At 44.3% G+C, this 20,556-nt stretch overlaps 1 protein-coding gene across 1 annotated transcript in view; it reads right to left on the bottom strand.

The window, feature by feature from the left end:
* The window catches only part of CIT (citron rho-interacting serine/threonine kinase), a 161,943-nt gene that overhangs the window by 94,353 nt on the left and 47,034 nt on the right, over positions 1-20,556 (bottom strand). The window contains exon 9 of the mRNA XM_078060910.1: positions 6,799-6,982. Within this exon, the coding sequence (XP_077917036.1) occupies positions 6,799-6,982 (184 nt within the window). The remainder of the gene's footprint in view (positions 1-6,798; positions 6,983-20,556) is intronic.

The raw sequence follows: 20,556 nt of genomic DNA, 5'->3' as shown, positions 1-20,556 counted from the left end.
TGTGCTTTGGAAGAATTCCACCCTCTGTGAAGAATGGATCAGAGCTGGGAAAACTGGAGGCAGAGAAATCGGTTAGGAGGCTACTGCAACGGTCCAAGCAAAACTCCATGAGGGGTGGCAGTAAGGACAGAAAGAAGGGCATAGACTCAAGTGTCATCCTAGAGGTACAACTTAGAGAGAGAACCTGGCAAATGACGGGCTGGTGGGGGAGATGGAAAATAGCTTAAGAAGACTCAGTTTTCTTGTCTAGAAGTGTAGGGAGAGTGGTAGTTTGTTAAATGAAACAAGGAAACCAAATTGGCACCTACTGGCTCACTGAATGAGCAAACAAGTCTATCTGTGTTGGGAGGAAACAGGACAGGGACGTTGAGAAACTGGTAGAACATCTTGGCAATAACGAACACAGGGCACATGGGGAGAAGAGCCATGAGGACATAAGAGTGTAAGCCAGGAAATGAATGAGATCACCAAGCCCAGGCTAAAAAGGTAACTGCTGGGACCTGAGGAGACGGTGCACCATTTCGAGGACCTGAACAGAAGACAACAGCCACGAAGCAGTGAGCCCGGCAGGCAGAGAGGTAGGAGGGAAAACCGAGTTTCCACAGTGTGGAAGAGAAGCAAGCAGAAAGTCTCAAGGCACACGTGGTAAGTGACGGCATTGCATGGCAAGGTGGGAATCACTGGCTTTGGTGGTCGGGTGGAATAGGCGGCTTCTCAGCAACTTCCCCAGGGTTGGAGAGACTGGAAGAGAGGCACGGAGTGAAGGCTATTCTTGCACGAAGCTGGTCAGAGAAAGGCAGGTGACGCAGAACAGGAGACAAAAGACACGTAAAACAGAAAGAATGGAGAGCGATTCACTTAGGCGAAGGAAGAGGTGCCAAACTGGCGCAGAGCTTGGGAACACATAGCACCACTTAGTCAATTACTGTCTTCTTAAGGGATCCGAGGCAACCATGCAAATTAGCATGTGTAGGCCAGCAAAAAACACACTTGACAGATCTTTTGGAGCCTAATCTTCAGGATGGGGCTAGGCTCGTTTGGATTACATTTCCTAAAGGTACCTTTAAGACAAACAAGAAGGCGGCAGAATGGTCCTGCCAGGCCCGCGAGGCAAGCACGCACAGTCTAAATAGAGAACAGAATAAGGCAAGCAGAACAAGATGTGCTTGACTAGAAAGAAGACATTGAATGAGAGGAGAGAACCCAACACAACCAAGAGAGGCAAAGGTCCGATATCTGGTCTGGATGATCGTGGAAACGGGAGCAACACAGAGCCCTGGAAGGCAGGAACCATGGGCAGGAGCTAGTTACAGGTTTTTAATTTATTTGGGAAGTACAGAAGATGCACACCTTCATGTACCAGAGCACATTTTGTTACTCTTGCTGACTATTTTTTTTTACAAAACTCAAAAGACAGATGAGGCTCTTTGCAATAGGGATCTGGAGGTAGCATGCACAATGACAGACAGCCCTCGGCTGGATGGGGAAAGGAAGACAGTTTTTAAGGGCAGACTCCCCACCCTCCCAAGTATTTCCGTAAAAGGGAAGTAGGACTGATCGGAGAATTCAGGCCATCTTCTGCTGGAATAAGCCATCCCCAGGATAAATGACAGAAGCAGCTGGAAATATAAAACATAGATTTGCATAGACACGGAGCATAGAGTCATCAACAAATTGAAAGCTACAGCCATAAAAACGATTTGGACCAGTTCACCAAACGCTTATTGAGCACCTTGCATATGATCGGCCTGAAGCCACAGTGGAGAGCAAGGTCAACACAGTTCCCTCAGCTCACCAAGCTCACCCTCAAGCAAAGAACTTTACAGGAGAGAGTATATATGCATGTGTTTATCACATACACACACACACCAGGAAAGAGTCTCCAAATGAGAGGAGGAAGAAATTTTTTATAAAAAATGCAAGAGCTAGTCTACAAAAAACTTACAGAGATTGAAAACAAAACCCAGCAATTAGACGGCCTGTCAGCTCTCATCCCACCCTGCCCCAACACCACTGCTCATCATTCCCCACAATGGGCCTCTACTTCCAACAAGCATGTGAACCTGGGGACCCCACAAATCCCCTAATTTCTCCTGTCAACAGCATTCATACCTGGCAGCATAGCACAGTGGCTAACAGACTCTTGAGCTGCCACATTGTCTGGGTTCAACTTCTGGCTGAGCTGCTCAGGGCTGCATGACCTTGGGGAAGTTGCTTAACCTCTCCGTGTCTCGGTTTCCTTACATGTAAGAGAGGAATAATGACACTACCTTCCTCGTGGGCCATTGTGCAATTTAAATGAGTTAATCTGTGTAAAGTGCTTAGAACAGAGCCTGCTACAGAGCTGGTGTCCTGTATGGATGAGCTGTTGTTACCACTTGAACCTGCATGAAATGCTCTCTACATATCTCTCCCCTCATCCAAATCCATTGTCTTCTAAAAAGCCAAATATTTCACCTCCCATTAGTGTGCTAACACACTCAGTCTCCAACACAGGTATTTACTGAGGGTCTACCATGTCTTGCGCTCCAAGGGAACCAGGATGAATCCAGAGCCAGCCCTGCTCTTGAGATCACGGCCGACTTGGGGAAATGGAAAGACATTCCAACGAAGATCATCACTGTAACTTGGCAAGAACTGTGAGCTGGCATTACCCATGAAGTGTCCCCCACAAGGGACGCTGCCTTCTTCCTCTCCTGATTCCTACAGCAGTGAGATATCCCATTTGTACCATGATGTTCTGCAGGAAAGGTGTTTGCTCTGTGTCCTCTGGACTGTTTCACACATATATGCCTTGACTTGTTCAACTTGATGGAAGGGCACCCGTTCTGGGACTGGGCCTTCTAATTCTGTCCCCCAACCCACTCCATCCCCACAACCACCTTTTACCTGCAGATAGCTGGCAACTGCATATTAACTTGTGGTTGGTCAGGACGTTTAAGCTTCTCTAGCAGAAAATTCCCAGGACCTGGGAGGCTGGATTTCTGCTCTGGCATGACTAGACTACCTAATATTGCTGAGTTCCTTCCATATCCTCTCAGTATAAACAGAGGAACACTATGCACATAGAGACCAGCAAACTAGCAATAACAAAAATAATAACAGTGAACATTTACTGAGACTTTTCCATGTGCCAAGTACTAGATCAAGTGCTTTATGGGTTTCATACAATCCTCCCGAAAGCCCTAAGAGGAAGGGATCTTTACCTCCCCCCTCCACTTTGCAGTTGAGGAAACAGGCATGCAAAGAAGCGCCAACAGAGCAAGGAAGAGGTACCAAAAACTGGTTCCCTGAAAATCTGGGAAGGCAATGGTGGAAGCCATTTTTCATTCCTCCACTGTGTTTAGATGGCTGGCTCCAAAATGAAACTTCCAATCACCCAGAAGGAAAGGAAAGAGCCCTGAGCCAAAAGGAAGAGAGAGCCCCCCCTTCCTAAAAACAGCCTATTCAGACACTGGCATTCCACAGATTCCAGCCTCATCGAGATCTCTTTGCTCCTCCAAAATTTCCAAGTTCTCCAAAAGCATCAAACCAGCATGTGTAAAACTAGCACAAAATATAAAACCAAATGGTTTTTTCCTTCTAGAGTTTATACTGAAGGTTTGCAGAAATGCACGGTTTCAGCTAGGGCTTAAATGAGACGGTATCTCCAATCTAAGAGGAAGAAGGGACCTAAAGAAATGTACCCCTGCTGACAGGGGAGGGAAGAGAACTGGGATCCATTTTATTTTTCAACCTTTAACATACATCTTTAACATATTGTAAAATTCAAGCAAACAGAGGCTCAGAGAAACACCCAAGCATCCAGAGCTTGGCAATGTGGCCTGGGTTATTGGCAGTTAAAAAAAAGAGGCACGAGACAGACACTCCCTCACTCTCCAGCACCAGCTTTGCCAGAATCCCACCCCAAAGACAACCAAAACCGGTCCTGTCTAATCTCTCCTGCTCCCTCCAACTCAAGCTGCAAGGAACGCCCACGATACTTCAGACACAGAATGCTGAGATCAAGATTCTTGCTAAGCTTAAAATAATGATGTGCTCCATGGCGGGCTTAAAAACTGTCTGGGGTCCCAAAAAAGGATCCTAAAAAGCAACCAACGATCACAACAATTAAAATCATTCTCACTACCAGAGGCTCCGTGAAAACTCCTCATTCATTCAGCATCACCTCTGAACATTTCATTCAATTCACTGGAACAGATCTGGGGTCAATTTCCCCAGCGCAGCACCACAGCATCTGCAATCTCCTAGGTGGTGTGAAGAGTGAGTAACGACACAGGTAATCTCTGTAAATAAAAACCCGTGACGCTGAGAATGGGGAGGGGAGAAGGAGATGCTCGGGAAGAAACAGCAGGTCCCCAGTGGCAGCGGTGGGACCCCCAGAAAATGCCTCCTCCCACCTCTAAATGAATTTTGTCTATATGTCCGCAGCACTGCAGGGGCTTCTGATTAATTTCATCATTGCATCTTTTATTGAATTTCTAAATAATGATAACACGATCGGTCCAGGGTCACCTGCATCCAACAGGTGGAGTGGATTTCTATAAGGATGCTGTAGGTTTTACCCGCAGGGCTGCCTGTGACCGAAGAGCCAAACCCGACAGCAAGATCACATTCAAAGACACGAGATGAAAGAATATCTTTCTGACTCCAACCCCAAACTGCCATGGCAAAGACATTAAAGTTCCCCAAAGGCAGGAATACTCCAATCCCATCTTCCAGGTAAGAAATACACGCTTTTTTGTTTGCGTGGACTTTTTTTTTCTTTTTTATGAGAATCTTACTAAGCATTCTGTTGGGGCATGAACAGACGCTTGTGTTATGCTCCAGAGAGGTATTGTGAACTATCAAAGGTGAAATAGCCTATCTTCAAATACAATGAGCAGTACAAACACAATCAACAAATATTTATTGAGTGCCTGGGCCTTAAGACTGAGATGTCGTCCCGTTCCCCACCGCCCCCCCCCCCCCCACCGCTCCCCGTCAGAGAGCTTCCTTAACTGAGCTTTCTGTGAAGGGCAGATGCAATTTCAGGCTTCCTGAACGATAAGCCATTAATCACACACTGCTTCAGATCAATTGCAATGCCTAAGATCCCCCACAGCATTCTGCCTTTGCCCCAAAAATCGAATTCCCCCAAGTCCTCCCTAGTTTTTCAGATCACTAGCACCCCAAGCAAGCTTTCATTCTGAGCCGGCCAGCCCACTGCTAGCCAGAACTGGAACTCTCCACACACCTCCCTCCAGTCTGATGTGTGACCTTCAGTGTGCTGCGCGTGTCCACATTAAGCTGCCCACCAACCACGCGTCCTTTACCGTCAGGCCTCCACTTCTGCCCTGCTCTCCAAATGCCCTGCTGGGCCATTTCAAATCCATCTGATGGCACATTCAACAGCTAGTTAGCTCTCCGCCTGTACTCCTACCATCCAGATTGTTTTTGGAGTTGCAAAGCAAAGGAGCCAGAAAGACACTGCCAACGCTACCAAAATGCAACCCCGGATATTAAACCCAGACCCCAGGGAAGAAGGAAAGTAGGACCACCTCAGCACCTTTCAACATAAAAATCTCTCTCCCAAGCAATCACAGCCCACAACCCTATTTCATCTCAAGTGCCCAGTTCCCCCATGATGGTCTGAAATCTTTTGAGGAGCCCATGGGGAGACACCATCCAAGAACCAACGCATGCCCTCAAATCGATCTCCGAACTACAAGCACAACAAGTCAGGAATGGACGCTGCCAAGGAGAAAATCAAATTCTGCTTGTCTCCTAAGTGGGCAGCGAGTAATTACCTAACGTTACCCCGAGAGCCTCCAAGTGAGAAAGCCAGGGCATCAGGGGAATAACACAGCTGGTCCAAGACCTTCCCGGGGAACCCGTGTCTCTGAACGCAGCATGTCATGGGATCACGGAACGAAGCAAGACACTGAGCTCCTACATCCACAGACGCTACTGCATTTTACAGAAATTCCCAGAGGCTGGAAGCCAGGACCCTCCAGTCCCAGGTGCCGTGCGAATGCATTTTTCATGAGCTTTTTCAAGAACGGAGAAAAGACCTGTCATGTTGAGAGGTTTACAGGGATGTTTATACTTCCATTTTCTAGTCTCCTGGTTTGTTGGTTTGTTTGTTTTCCCTGTGAAGCCCAGTTTCTGTGAATCAATGACTCGGCTACATCACACTCCCTCCCGGTGGCTCCCGGTAACGGGGCTCTCACTGGCCACCAGCGCTCCGCCAGCTCAGAGAAGCTCAGCTGCCAGATCCCTGATCTTGCAGCCGACTTCGAGCAGAGCCGAGCACCATCCATCTGTTAGAGCTCTGGTACAGCCACTTGCAGCTCAGCTAAGCCCATCAGGAAACCTTTAGTTTATGAGATCTCGTTCAATACAGCCAAGACAGCAACCTCCATCCACCCACCTGAGAGATGGATACACAGATGGAGAAATAGATGGACGGCTCATTTGAACCCTGCACGTTTCTCCTTCCACCAAGGATCTGCACTGCCAGATATCCCCCACTATTTCCTCCCCTGTAAAGAAGACCAAACACTGAAAAACTAACCCAAAGTACCCAATGGACAATTATGATGCTAGGGACAGGAAGAGGAACCTTAAACACAGCAAAATGAGAATATGAACAGTCTACCCACCAAAGCCCAGACAGGTAAATTGCTTCCCAAATGCAGGCTGATTAACAGCTTCCCTTCCCTGCACTACCCCCCCCACCCCCCCCACCCCCACCACCTTTGGGCTCTGTATGCCTCACATCAGTACCGGTCCTTAGAAAGTCAAATTTTCACTTACTCAGATCTACCAAGAATCCCCAGTGCCTTGCTATACGAAAACCCCACAAACGGCAGTTCTTCTCCCGAGAAACCTGAGAGGTTCAGCTGGCACGGAGAGGATGAAACCCCCGAATTCTTCTCTGGTTCATCAAAATTGGAGGTGTCATCATCAGACTTGAGGGTGGGAACGAAGGGGGGAGGAGCTGGTTAAAGAAAAACAAGAAGAGAGGGAGAGAAAAATTCAGACGGATTCAACACTGTTGCGGAGAAAATCGTCTTGCTCCTTCAGCACTGCAGCGTCTAGCTCGCACAGGCAGACCCAGCCTTGCCTCTGACAGCAACAAGAGATTAACCCCTTCTCTGCCAACATGGCCACCAGCCGGCAGACAGGCTGCCTTCCCCGAGGGGGGGGGCTGGGGGGGTAAACTGAAGGAGAAACTCAAACAGGTCACTTAGTGGAACAAAAGCACTTTGGGGAACTCATGGGAGCCGGCTGTTCATTCCGGATATTTCCAGAACGCTTCGACAGAGCATCAGGCTGGCTAGTGCCAGCGGCTGACCCACACCTATGTATTTCTTCCTCTGGACAGCTCTAAATCATCAATATTTAATGTTAATCATTGAAATAAGATGGCATTTCTACATTTCATGCAATGAAATGAGAGAAAGGAGCAGGAGAGAGGACCTGGGAGGCATGTAACTCACGTTAGGATAGCACTGCAGTCTAGCTCATTCATAGCCAGAGGAGAGTGCTCAGAGCTCTTATCAACCACTTTTTTTTTTTTTAGTTCATTATCATCCCTCCTCCCCACCTCAGTCATGCCGCCCAAATTCACCGCAGTTTAATCAGCATAATGAAACACCAGCCAAATAAAGTTCTTCCCGATGATTTACAGCACCCCTGCCCCCTGATGGTGTAAATGCACCGATGGACGTCTGCGTCCTACCTCGTTAAGGCATGACTCCAGGCTAGGGGCATTTTACATCTTCTCCACTTTCTGCAGACCTACTAAGCTCTCTTGGTCAGGGAGGGGGACACTCGGCCAGCAGTCACCAGGAGGCTGCCCATTGTGGTGGGCTCCGGGGGGTGTAGCGGGCCAGAAGCGTTACCATGGCTGCAGGCTGAGGCGTCTGTGGCAAGCCGGCCGGCTGAGTTGGGGAGCCGGGCATCACAGCCCCCGCAGTGCAGGCTTCATGCTCCCCACTCTGTGCGTGCTCTGGCTGGAACCCCACCTGGCCGCCTGCGTGGCAGGGGCCAGTGCTGATCCAAGTGACAGAGCAGCATGACTCACTGCCGGAGCTCGCTACAGCGCCCCCTAGGACCCTTGTCACGGCCGGTCACAGTCCAGGCTTCCTTTTTAACTCCTTGTTTTCTGAAGCAGCTGTGCACCAGACAGAAGCAGCAGTCTGGTTTCTGCTTACAGACTCAGAAGAATCTGGCTGTTTGCAAAGTACCCCAGTGACAACCACATCGAAGCGGCAGTGCTGGGGAGTGAATGGAGAGGTGAAGGGATGGTGTGGAGGGGGAGGGAAGGAAGCCACAAGGAGGAGGTCTGGCTCCTCCTGGGAAGAGCAAAGGAGCATTCGCAGGGCTTCAAGTGCACTGAGACGAGGTAAGAGATTGAAAACGTAAAATGCACTACCAGGAAATTATTTAACACCTCCAAGCTCTCAAGAGAATTTAAAGCTTCCCTGTTAGTATCAGAATCTACTTGCTTAATACTTTAAAAATTAGCTGATGGAAAGAAAAATTACATTGAATGCTTCAGCCCACATCCTGTGTCTACTTCCATCAACATAGCCTCAGATCCAATCTGATTTCAATTACCCAATACTTTCTTTAAGAAAAAAAATAATAATAATGGAAATTACATTTTATAAGGTTCAGAAAGAGAAGTTTTCCATCTCAAAAAACTCAGATAAAGACTGAGGAAATGTATGCAGTTTCACAGATGATACAAATATGGAAGCGTTATGACTGACGGCACATTACTTGGGAATCTGAGTGGGTTCAAATCCCAGCTCTACCACTTACCAGCTCTGTGACTTCGGGAAAGTCACTTAACCTCTCTGAGCCTCATTTCCAACATAGAGATAAATTCCTCAAAGGGCTGTTGGGAGGTTTAAATGAAAAAAAAAAAAATCTATATAAAGTGCTTAGCATATTCCTTAGCACACAGTAAACACTCCATAAAAATCACCTATTATTGTTATTGCTCACATGAGATTCATGTTTACGACAGATCCTGCAATTAGTGAAGGCTGGTGAGATACAGCCCAATCTGTGTTGAATCTTCTTCTTCCGTGCTCAAAGCACGCACACACTCATGTGGATGTTTGTGTTTATCATATCATCTTATTTCTAGCAGAAGTTTAATTCCCTTTCCACTATATACTAATTTATCTTTGGGAGACTAAAATAGAATCCCATTTCTGAGTGAGGAGTATGATTAATATAGGGGTAGAAGCCACCCTCTGTGAAATAATTATGATTTAGAAATTCTGTACTATAAAATAAGATTTCTCTTGAAAACTCCATCATGCTCAAAGCCAGCCCATATGGTCGAGATTAGAAAAACGGCCAGACAATCTTCAATAGAAGGAAGGAAAAATCAACATGAAATACACCAGCTGGTAACAGGTGAGATAGTCACAGGATGGATTAAAAGCCAGGGATATAAACCTCTAGACAGGTAGTCAGTTGACTACAACAGTAAGGTCTGAAAAGAAGGGCTTATAGGAGCACCTGGGTGGTTCAGTCGGTTAAGCATCTGACTCTTGATTTCAGCTCAGGTCCTGATTTCAGGGACGTGAGATCAAGCCCCGCACTGGGCTCTGCACTCAGCTGGGAGTCTGCTTGAGATTCTCTCCCTTAGCCCCTCCCCCTCCTCATAATCTCTCTCTCTCTCTCTCTCTCACTAAAATAAATAAATAAATCTAAAAAAAATAAAAAAAAAGGACTTATAAGGGCCACATTTGGGCAGGAAAAGAGCCACAGCCTCAAGCCAAAAAGAAATGGACAAACTGGAAATTCTCTACCCACCAGAAAGTGACAAGGATGCTCACCCTTGGCCAGGACCCGTTGGGGGAAAGAACCAGGCTGGCGATTAAAACTGTAATCCCAGCTAGGGTGTCTGCGTTTATAGTATCCTGTATAGGGTGGGAACTACAAAACAAGAAATTTGGGGCGCCTGGGTGGCTCAGTCGGTTAAGCGTCTGCCTTGGGCTCAGGTCATGATCCCAGGGTCCTGGGATCGAGCCTCACATCGGGCTCCTTGCTCAGCAGAGAGCCTGCTTCTCCCTCTCCCTCTCCCTCTGCCTGCCTGCCGCTCCCCCTGCTTGTGCGCTCTCTCTCACTATCTCTCTCTCTGTGTCAAATAAATAAATAAAAAATCTTAAAAAACAAACAAAGAAGAAATTAACATCAATACTGGCCTAGGATCACTGAGCCCTTAGGGCACTGGCAGACACAAAAGGAGAACATCTTGTGGAAGCACTTCCACAATCCAGGGCACATGGGACAGACAAACCAACAGACACACACACACACACACACAGGCCCTATTTGAAAGGAATTCACACACAAAAAAGTAAAAACCAACAATTACACATAACGAGGAAAAAGAAGCCACCCAAACTACCATGGAGGACCATCATTACATATAAGAAATGGGAAAATTAGCCTTCCAAAAACTGCAGATAAAAGAACAATCTAAATGGGCCATAAAAGGGGTGCCTGGATGGCTCAGTTGGTTAAGTGACTGCCTTCGGCTCAGGTCATGATCCTGGAGTCCCGGGATCGAGTCCCACATTGGGCTCCCTGCCCAGCAGGGAGTCTCCTTCTCCCTCTGACCCTCTTCCCTCTCATGCTGTCTCTCATTCTCTCTCTCTCAAATAAATAAAATCTTAAAAAAAAATTTTTTTTTAATAAATAAAATGGGCCATAAAATTAATTTATTATCAAGGTAAATAAGTAGAAGCTCTAATAAAAGAATAGGATACTCTGAAAAAAGGACCACACACATTTGAAAGAAACCAAACAGAACTTTAAAAATGAAAAGTATTGTTATTGAATTTGAAGTTTAAAACTCCCTGAATGCATTAAATAGATTAGACAGAGCCAAAGAGAAAATTAGTGAAGTAGCATTAGATCTGAAGAAATCACATAGAATCATACTTCTCAAAGTGTTATGTGTAGACTGGCAGCATCAGCATCACCTGGGAGTTGGTTAGAAATACAGAATCTCTGGGGCGCCAGGGTGGCTCAGTCGGTTAACTGTCTGCGTTCAGCTCAGATCATGATCTCAGGGTCCTGGGATCCAACTCTGCGTTGGCTCCATGCTCAGCAGGGAGTATGCTTCTCCCACTCCCTCTGCCCCTCCCCCCACTCATGCTCTCTAATAAATAAATAAAATGTTTAAAAAAAAATACAGAATTTCTGGCTCTGCCCCCCATCCACTGAATCAGAACCTACATTGTAACGAGATCTGCAGTTGGAGAAGTGCTCACATGGAAGGCAGCACAGAGACAAAGAGACAAGACATAAGAGGTCAGGAGACAAAGAATGAGAAGGTTCAATACATATCTTAACAGGTGCACCAGAAAGAGAGAGTGAACTAGCTCAAAATCTGGATGCCACATTTTGAAAGGATTATGGGAAACTTGGTCAAATCCAAGACTACCAAGTATATGACCACACCTATCTTTGGGGGCTAATTCTCCTCCTTCTTGTATCTTTTTATGGAAAATGTTCCTTTTTTGCTCCTCATAAAATATAATTTTTCTGAGCAGCCTGGATGGCTCTGTTGGTTGAGCATCCGACTCTTGGTTTTGGCTCAGGTCATGATCTCGCAATTGTGAATCAAGCCCTGCTCCGGGCTCTGCGCTCAGTGCGGAGTCAGTCTGCTTCAGATTCTCACTCCCTCTCCCTCCCGTTCACTCTCTCTTTCTCAAATGAATAAAATCTTTTTTAAAATGTAATTCTTCTTCTTTACAAAAAGTATTAATAGGTCATTGGATTTAAGTCTATGTTGATGGAGATACACATTATATCTGAGAACATAGCAGAGTGCCAGGCACACTGTAGGGGCACAATAAATATTTGCCGAACAGATGTATAGAAAGTGACTCTTGAAAAGAGAGAACCTAGCATAATTAAGGCCACGGAGAAATTACTTGATGTTTGAGTTAAATGAAGAGGCTTTAAAAGTGGAGATTGTTCTGTCTGAAAAATATGTTAATGAGTGCCTTGTATTAATATTTTCTGATACAGTATTATGAAATCATCTCATCCCCCATACCCACCACATTCAATAATGACAAATCAGAAGTCATATATTAAAATCTACTGTTCATTGCCAAAAACTATAAAGAAAAACAAGAAAATCTTTTCCTATGTATTTTTAAAAATAAATCAGCCTGTGCTTGAAGTCACATTAGGGCACATTCCACATAGTGGCAAGGGCTATGCTAGCAAGTTCTGGAGTGTTTCCTGCCCGCCCCCCATCCCCAATTATAAGATAGATGGCAGAACAAGGTTTTCAGAAACAAAGAGCTATTTTAAGAGCTTTAGTTACTCTCTCTCCTATAAATTCTCTCTTTTCTTTAATTCTGACATTCATTAGAAGCTTTTTGGGGGAAAATTGTATTGCCTACAAATTAAAAAAATAAAAACAAAAAAACAAGGAAAGGAGATCAACTGGATTTGTCCTCTTGGCCCTCCTTATCTCTAACATGTTCCATTGAGCTCCATTTACCCCATTCCCACCCTCACATTTTTCAGCATACCACACAAACATTAATATTACAAATAGAAAAGATTTTCTAATTTTGGTATAGTGTTTATTGCCTGCCTTCCCCACTGGAACACGAGCTCCATGAGGGGGAAGACTATGCTGTGTTCACCATTACACCCCTAACACCTGGATGTCCTTAGTCAATGTTTAGTATCTATTCTGTTAAAGGAATGAATGAATAACAAGAACCTTGGATGTGTGATAATTTCTTAAACCTAATGGGCTATTTCGTGCAATGTGCCACTTTAGGAAACCTAGAGTACCCGATTTAGTCATGAAGAATTGGCACATTAAAAAACAAGTACAACAACAAAAATCTGCCTAGATATAGCTCATAAAACTCCTATGACTTTTAATCATCACTGTGAGTTACAGACACTGGTGCTGAGTCGCATGTGGCAGAAGCACAAGATGAATAACAGCCAACACAGTGTCATAAAGGACAAAGGCACATAAATAAATATTGTGTAATGATATAATGAATCGGGACTGTGCCTGGAACACCGTGGGCATCCAATATTAAATCAAAAACATTTTCAGCTTCATTCTATCTACCATGATGGCCCGTACCTTAAAAAAAAAAAAAAAAAGGTACTTAATTAATACGATACCATGTTCAAACCAAAAGGAAGATGACCAGAAAAGTGGCCGTCCTCCAGTTCCTTAAACTCCGAAGCAACCAATGTGATCGCACTTATCCATGGTACAAAGGCAGGACTGCAAAGTAGGTGAAGAGGAGGCTATTTATGTCGTTTAGAGGTCAAGGGGTGGGTGTGAAAAGCAGAGATGCATAAATGGAGTGCCAGTAAGTTCTGCCGAAGGGGACACAGTGAGTTTTGTGTGTTCCTGCGGGAAAGTGTCACGGAGGTGATTGAATGTCAAGAGTTGGTTAAAAGGTATCTTGGCGGGCTGGAGTGGGGAAGAGTACCACTTTAGAAAAGCCACAGAGCTGCAGCTCGAGGGAGCCATGGGTAATGAGGCCGGGAAGGAAGCGAAAGTGAAATCTTGGCCAGACCTTGAAGCGGGGGAATCCTGGATCGGATTGACAGAAGGGATTATTAGACAGAGTTTTAGAGCGCTGGGCTGGTGTGAGTGCCAGACACTGATACCATCGCTGCAGGAGCGGTGGTTGGAAGAGGTCGATGCTAGAAACCTCTAAAGGACAAGTCTACAATAGTCAACATGACAAATTCTACAGTAAGGAAGTGATAACGGAAACAGAGAGGATGTGGATTAACAGGAGGCAGGCTACAGAAAGAAGGGGCAAAATGTGACAATTGACACAACAGCAGAGCTTTTAGGAATTTCAACGACCAACTCTTAGGATGGGAACAGCTCCGAGAGAAAGAGGTTGCAATAGTAGGAAGAGCAAGAGATCCAGGATCAGAGAGATCGTGGGAATGAACCAATAGAATAAGTTAGGGGATAGGCAAATACAACTAGTCACTAAATATACGTAAATAATTCAGCCCATCAAAACAGATTTCTATTCCCCAGAGCCCCAGGCAAGTCCCCTACTTTCTCCCCTCTGGGTAGGAAGTGGTCAGGTGTAGCTCCTCCAAACAAAATGTTGTGTAAGAAATACAAAAAGAAGACAAACTAGATCCAGTTTCCAATAGACTTAAGTAAATAAAATATTCTCCCATGTCTTTGCTTCCCAAAAGAGTCATAAAGAGACTTTAAGGTAATGCTGATTTGGCCAGTGGTCAATTTTTACAATGGTGTCTTCAAAGGAGATGAATAAGGAAGTTAGCACTACTCAAGTATGCTTCAATCAATCAATCTCAAGGACGCTAGGGTCTAGCTGCCAATGGCTAAGCAGATTCCCTCTCTGGTGGCAGATTCAAATTCTTGATGAGTTGTGTGCTCTGTCTGAATCTCACCATTCTCAAAAGCCATGTTCCTACCAGGCTGCTTAGCATCAAGTCTTTGGTAAACGATGGACATTTTTCCACAGATTTATACTTTGAGAGATGCTTTCTCTCAATTCTGCATCATACTTGAACCAGACTTCTAATACTGTAGCTTTACTTTGTCCCCCTCCCTCTGGGTCTGGGTACTCAGCATACCTGCAAAACACTTACATGGGCTGGAAACGCTCCAAAGAGAGAATCCTTTCAAACCTCAACTAGTCATGACTGCATTTTCCGGCCAGGTTGGGTCTAGATCTAACCAGTGTGGGGCCCAGGTGGACGCCCCCAGAACATACTTCAAGGATAGTGAAGGAGCTAGTTCCTCAGCTTGCATTCCCTAGGACCGGATCACTCTAGCACGTAACTACTGCAGTAGATATCTCTAAGCAGGATTTCTCAACTGTGGCACCAGTGACATGTGGGAGGGGAGAGTACTTCGCTGGTGGGGGCTGTCATGTGTCTTGTAGGGCATTTAGCAGTATCGCTGACCTCTACCCACCAGATGCCATCAGTACCTCAAGTCATGACAACCAAAAATGTCTCCAGACGTTGCTAAATGTCCCGTGGGGGGCAAAATCACCCCCAGTTGAGAACCAATGCTCTAACAGGTAAGGACTTCCAAAATACTGTTACCACAATACCTTCATCACACCCAACAAAATTAACAGTAACTCCGTAACATTATCTAACACCATATTTGTGTTTGATTTCTCCAGTTGTCCCAAAAATGTCTCTTTACAGTTGGTTTCATTTCAGTCAGGATCCAACCAAGGTTTACAAACTGATTTGGCTGGTGTGTCTCTTAATCTGTAACAATGACTTTATTTTAAAGTCATTTATTGGTCTAAGAAACTGGATCACATGTCTGTAGAATTTCCCAAATTCTGAAAGCTTTTTTTTTTTTTTTTTTTTTAATTTTTTTTTTTTTTTTTTAAGATTTTTTATTTATTTGCGAGAGAGACAATGAGAGACAGAGAGCATGAGAGGGAGGAGGGTCAGAGGGAGAAGCAGACTCCCTGCTGAGCAGGGAGCCCGATGCGGGACTCGATCCCGGGACTCCAGGATCATGACCTGAGCCGAAGGCAGTCGCTTAACCAACTGAGCCACCCAGGCGCCCAGAATTTCCCAAATTCTGGACTTGCATGAATGCATCCTTGTTGACGTCATTTAACATGTTTCTCTGTCCTCCATGCTTCCTATTAACTGGCAGTTCAATTGAGGGCCTTCCTTAGATTCATATTCAATTCTTTTGGCAAGAATACTTCCCAGTATTCTGGATGTGTTGTCTACTTAATGCATGACATTAGAAGGCACACAATGTCTGCTTGTCTCCCATCTTGTGATGTTCACAATGATCCATGGGTTCCATTGACATCAGCCTGATCCCCCCAATCTTTCACTTAAAGGTTTACAACCATTGATGAGCATTGCCTATAGCCATTATTTCATTAAGGGCTGCAAAATGATGGTTTTCTCATTTCACCATTCCTTCTACATGTATTAGCACATCAACAATTTGGTTACCCTGAAATATAGTTCAAATAGGAAGGCAGGTCAAATGCTTGGTTCTTTCCCTATATTTAGCAACATTCAGAGTAATGACTTGGGGGCCCTGAGCAACTGCCAGAAGTGACCAGTGAGATTTCTTTTTGAGTTATCATTAAGAACTCATAAATTATTATATATTTGTTGTGTTTCAAGTCACTACAGTCTTTTTGGTGTTCATATTGTCCCATCTCAGGCAAGGAGAAGCCCCTCTACTAGATATTCTTGGCAGAAAAGCCAAATCAGAATCTATTTTTATCTTTTGGAGCTACCTTCCAGTTTACAGGAGCCAGAAGAACAAATACCATCATCATCCCCTACGGAGGAAGCAAAGAGACAAATGTGGGGGTATTCTGTAAGCCAATGATCTAACTTCTTCATCAAACCAATGGCATAGAAAAAAAAGATATACATGTATATATGTGCATATATACGTCTGTGTGTGTGTATATATATATATATACACGTATTTTTCATTAAAAAAATTTAAATTTATCTCCATAGCTGACTATATCCCAAGATATGAGTGACTTTGAATCCAACTACTGGGAGCATTGGCAAAATGTGGAGGAACTGGATCTCTCATTCATTGTTGGTGAAAATATAAAACGGTACAACCACTCTGAAAAAGGTTGGCAATCTCTTAAAAAGTGAAGCATACCTCTATCATATGATCCAGCCATTCCACTCCTAGATACTTACCCAAGAGAAATGAATGTGTATGTCTGCAGGCTTGTACACAAATGTTCACAGAAGCTTTATTTCAAATAGCCAAAAACTGGAAACAACCACAACCATCAGCAGAGGACTGGATAAACAAACCGTGGTATATCCCTACAATGAGCTACTACTTAGCAGTAAAAAGGAACAGACTATGACACATGCCACAACATAGGGAGAATCTCAGAATGATTATGTTGAATGAAAGAAGCTGGACAAAATAAGTACACCGTGCGGGACTCAATTTATATAAAGTTTAGAAAATAAAGCTAAACTACAGTGACAACAAAAGGCAGATCAGTCATTGCCCGGGGACAAAGGAAGGAATGGGGAGGGGTGTGAGGAAAGGGTTTCAAAGGGGCATGAAGAAACTTCTGGGGATGATGGCCATGTTCATGCTCTTGAGTGTCATGATGGTTTCATGGGTATATACATATTTCAAAACTTAAACTGTATGCTTAAAATACATGCGCTTATTGTATGTCTATTATTCCTCAATAAAGCTCTTTCCAACCATTGGGAAGGGCAAATATTTTGTCCCCAATCCTTTCCTGGTCTGAGGAGCTTCCAGTCAGGCTCCTTCAGCCCATGAGGCAGAAGTGCTGCACAAACACATCCAGCCTCACCCCTCTGCTCACTCCTCCCCCAAGAAGAGGGAGCTAATGTGACTCATCAGGCTGGACATCACCGGGCTATGTTTTATTGGAAGGCAGGGTTACTGTGCCTGGAAAGCAAAGAACCAAGCTTAACACTTCCTGTTTCACTCAGCCAACTGACCGCTTTTGTCCTCCTTCTTTCCCTCAGTCCCACCGTGACAAGCCCTCCCTGTCCATGAGGGAAGGTCTTCCATTCTTCTCTGGGAGGGTGGGTAAATGTCCAGGAGCAGGTCAAGCGTTATTGAGTATTTGCCTCACCAAGAATAAAGTAGATATTTTCATCCCCATCTATATGTTGGGGATGTGTGTGTCCTTTGCTTGTCAGAAGTTTGAAGGACAGGAAGAGTGGGTCTTACACCCCAACCTGCCAATGCTGTACGATGAACCCAATCCTTTTCTTTCCATCACTAGGGAGCAACAGAGTTGGTCACATTTATTTTCTCTGAAGTGAGACGCTGAAAATCGTTTGCAAACCCCTGGTTGTGAACCACCTGGACCTCCTACTCTTTGTCCTTTGGCTTCTTAACCTCTTTTGACTCCTGCCAGCCACCTTCTTAGTCCTATCCAAACTTCACACCCATAAAATGAGCGTAAATGCAATCACCACACTTCATAAAACTCACTTGAAAGTTGGCTGCTGAATATAGTCCCAGATGTTTAATGTAATTCTGAATCTTTGGCCAAATAGTTTCCATGTTTGCTTGGTTGTCAAAGGTTTTTGGGCAAGTGAGAATTTAAGGGTCAAGGACTCCAATTTATGGGCTTTCTAGAAAAACCCTTCCCCAAGGAAAGGCATTAATTTACCTCATCTAGAACCGATTTTACTAAACTGAAATTTAACGTTGCACTGTTGGCTTGCACTAAGAGGCACGATAAGAAGCCGTTATGGGGAGGTGCAAGGGGGTACCTCAGTCAATTGAGCATCTGATTCTTGATTTCTGCTCAGGTCATGATTGCAGAGTTGTGGGATCAAGCCCCATGTCAAGCTCCACACTCAGCAGGAAGTTTGCTTGAGATTCTCTCCCTCTCCCTCTGCCCCTCCCCCCTGCTCTCTCTCTCTAAAATAAGTAAATAAATCTTTTTAAAAAAAAGTAGTAGTAGCAGTCATAGGGAAATCCCCAGAGCACATATGGGAGGAATGAGGTCCACAATGTCACAAGGAGGTCTCATTTTGGGGAATCCAATGATGAAATTCCTCAGGGCTCAGTATCCAGAAAATCAAGTCTTTTCTGAGCAAACCATTCTGGGTTTTTCTCTCATGGGACTGAGGCTCTCATACAGTTGACCTTTGAACATGGATTTGAACTGTGGGGGTCTACTTACACATGATTTTTTTTCGATAATTCAGCACAGTATTGCAAATGTTTCCCTTCCTAACAATGTTCTTAATGACATTTTCTTTTCTCTAGCTTACTTTATTGTAAGAATATAGTATGTAATACATATAATATACAACATATGTTAATTGACTGTTTACATCATCAGTAAGGCTTCTGCTCAATAGTAGGCTGTTAGAAGTTTTGGGGAAGTCAAAAGTTATGCACAGATTTTTGACTATGCAGGGGTCAGTGCCCCTAACCCCCATGTTAGTCAAGGGTCAACTGTCACTGTTCATATTTTCCTTTTTGCTTTGGCCACTAGGAGGCTTAGAGTCCCAAATCTGTCCTCGTCCAGCAACTTGACCAGAACTTCTTTGTTTTTACCTTTAACCCTGACTTATATTTCTTTACTGGGATACCCCCTTCAACCAGATTCCTACATTTATTTATTTTTATCCTTTTGATATTGCAATTATCTCTAAAATAAGCCATCTCAATTTATCTTGGAATAAAATGAAATACTGCATATTTTTAACATCTCTGGATGTAGCTTCTAAATTCAGACTAGAGCAGGGAAATCCCATAATCCTAATTTATAAGCATTTAGCTCTTCTTAGCCTATTTTCTCCTATCAATAACTTACTTTCTAAAAACAGAACAATCCCCAAGAGACACATAAATACTTGCCTGTATAGCCCATAAGCCTGTAATAGCTACTGACTGCATGTCTTCATTATTCCTTGTTTATGTTGGAGTGGGAGGGGGGGGCCCACATGCTCCTGGGCTAGTAAGTTGAATTCCTGCCATCACTACTACAGCATCCCCCCTCTTTCTACCTTCCTCTCTCTCATGCTGATCCTCCAACATCCCAGCTCCCCTTCCACACTTCCTCGTGCCCCTGAAGTCACTAGGTGGCTGTCCAACAGGGAGATACACTTCAGGGCCAACCAAGGCAAACGCAGAAGCACATCTACCAACCTCCACGAACTAGCTTAGAAAACAAAGCATGGAGAGACACCTGTTCAAATGATAGGAACCCAAAATAAGCAGTCCTGAAAAAGGTCCAAAACAAGCCAACACACACACACGCGCTTCACAAGCCATTGAGATAATGCTATTCTAAAAGCAGAACGCTAAAATAAACAAATGAAATACTCATGTTAAAACCATAAGGGGTTTTCATTTGTAAAGAAGAGAACACTGCTCATTAGAAATCAATGCCAGAGTGGCCAATTCAAAGGATAAATATGGCAGGGCTTACAAAGATTTCTTCATTTATATCAATGATGCAGGAAAATCACCTGACAATAAAAACTCTTGATTTCTTGGGAGGCAGTATAACGTTGTAAAGGGTATAGGCCGTACTGGTGTTTATGTTGGTGTAGAATATTCTGGAAAGTTATATAAGAAACTGACAATAGTGGATCACTTTAGGGAGAGGCCCTGGGCATAGGGTGAGAAAGAGACAATTTTCACTGTTTAACCTTCTGTGTCATTTCAATTTTTTTTTTTTTAAAACCATGGACTATACTAACTTTTCAAATAAATAAAAGCAAAGAGAACCTGGAGTCAGAGAGAACTGCATTTGACTTCTGCCACTGCCAAGTACTGGCTCTGGGACCTTTGCCAAGTGGCTTCATCTCCTTAGGCCTCAATATCCTCACCTGTACTGTGGGACTAGTCATAGCACCCATATCACAGAGGTGTAGTGAGCAAATGGGACAATAATACGCATAATGTGCTTTGCAGAGCCCCTGGAACATAGTAGGTGCTCAAAAAATGGCATGGCAATATAATACACAGCTAACAAGTTAATGAAGAAAACTTAA

The sequence above is a fragment of the Halichoerus grypus genome, chromosome 13 (assembly GCF_964656455.1).
Source record: "Halichoerus grypus chromosome 13, mHalGry1.hap1.1, whole genome shotgun sequence".
Taxonomy (NCBI): Eukaryota; Metazoa; Chordata; class Mammalia; order Carnivora; family Phocidae; genus Halichoerus; species Halichoerus grypus.
This window is presented reverse-complemented; position numbering and strand designations above follow the sequence as displayed.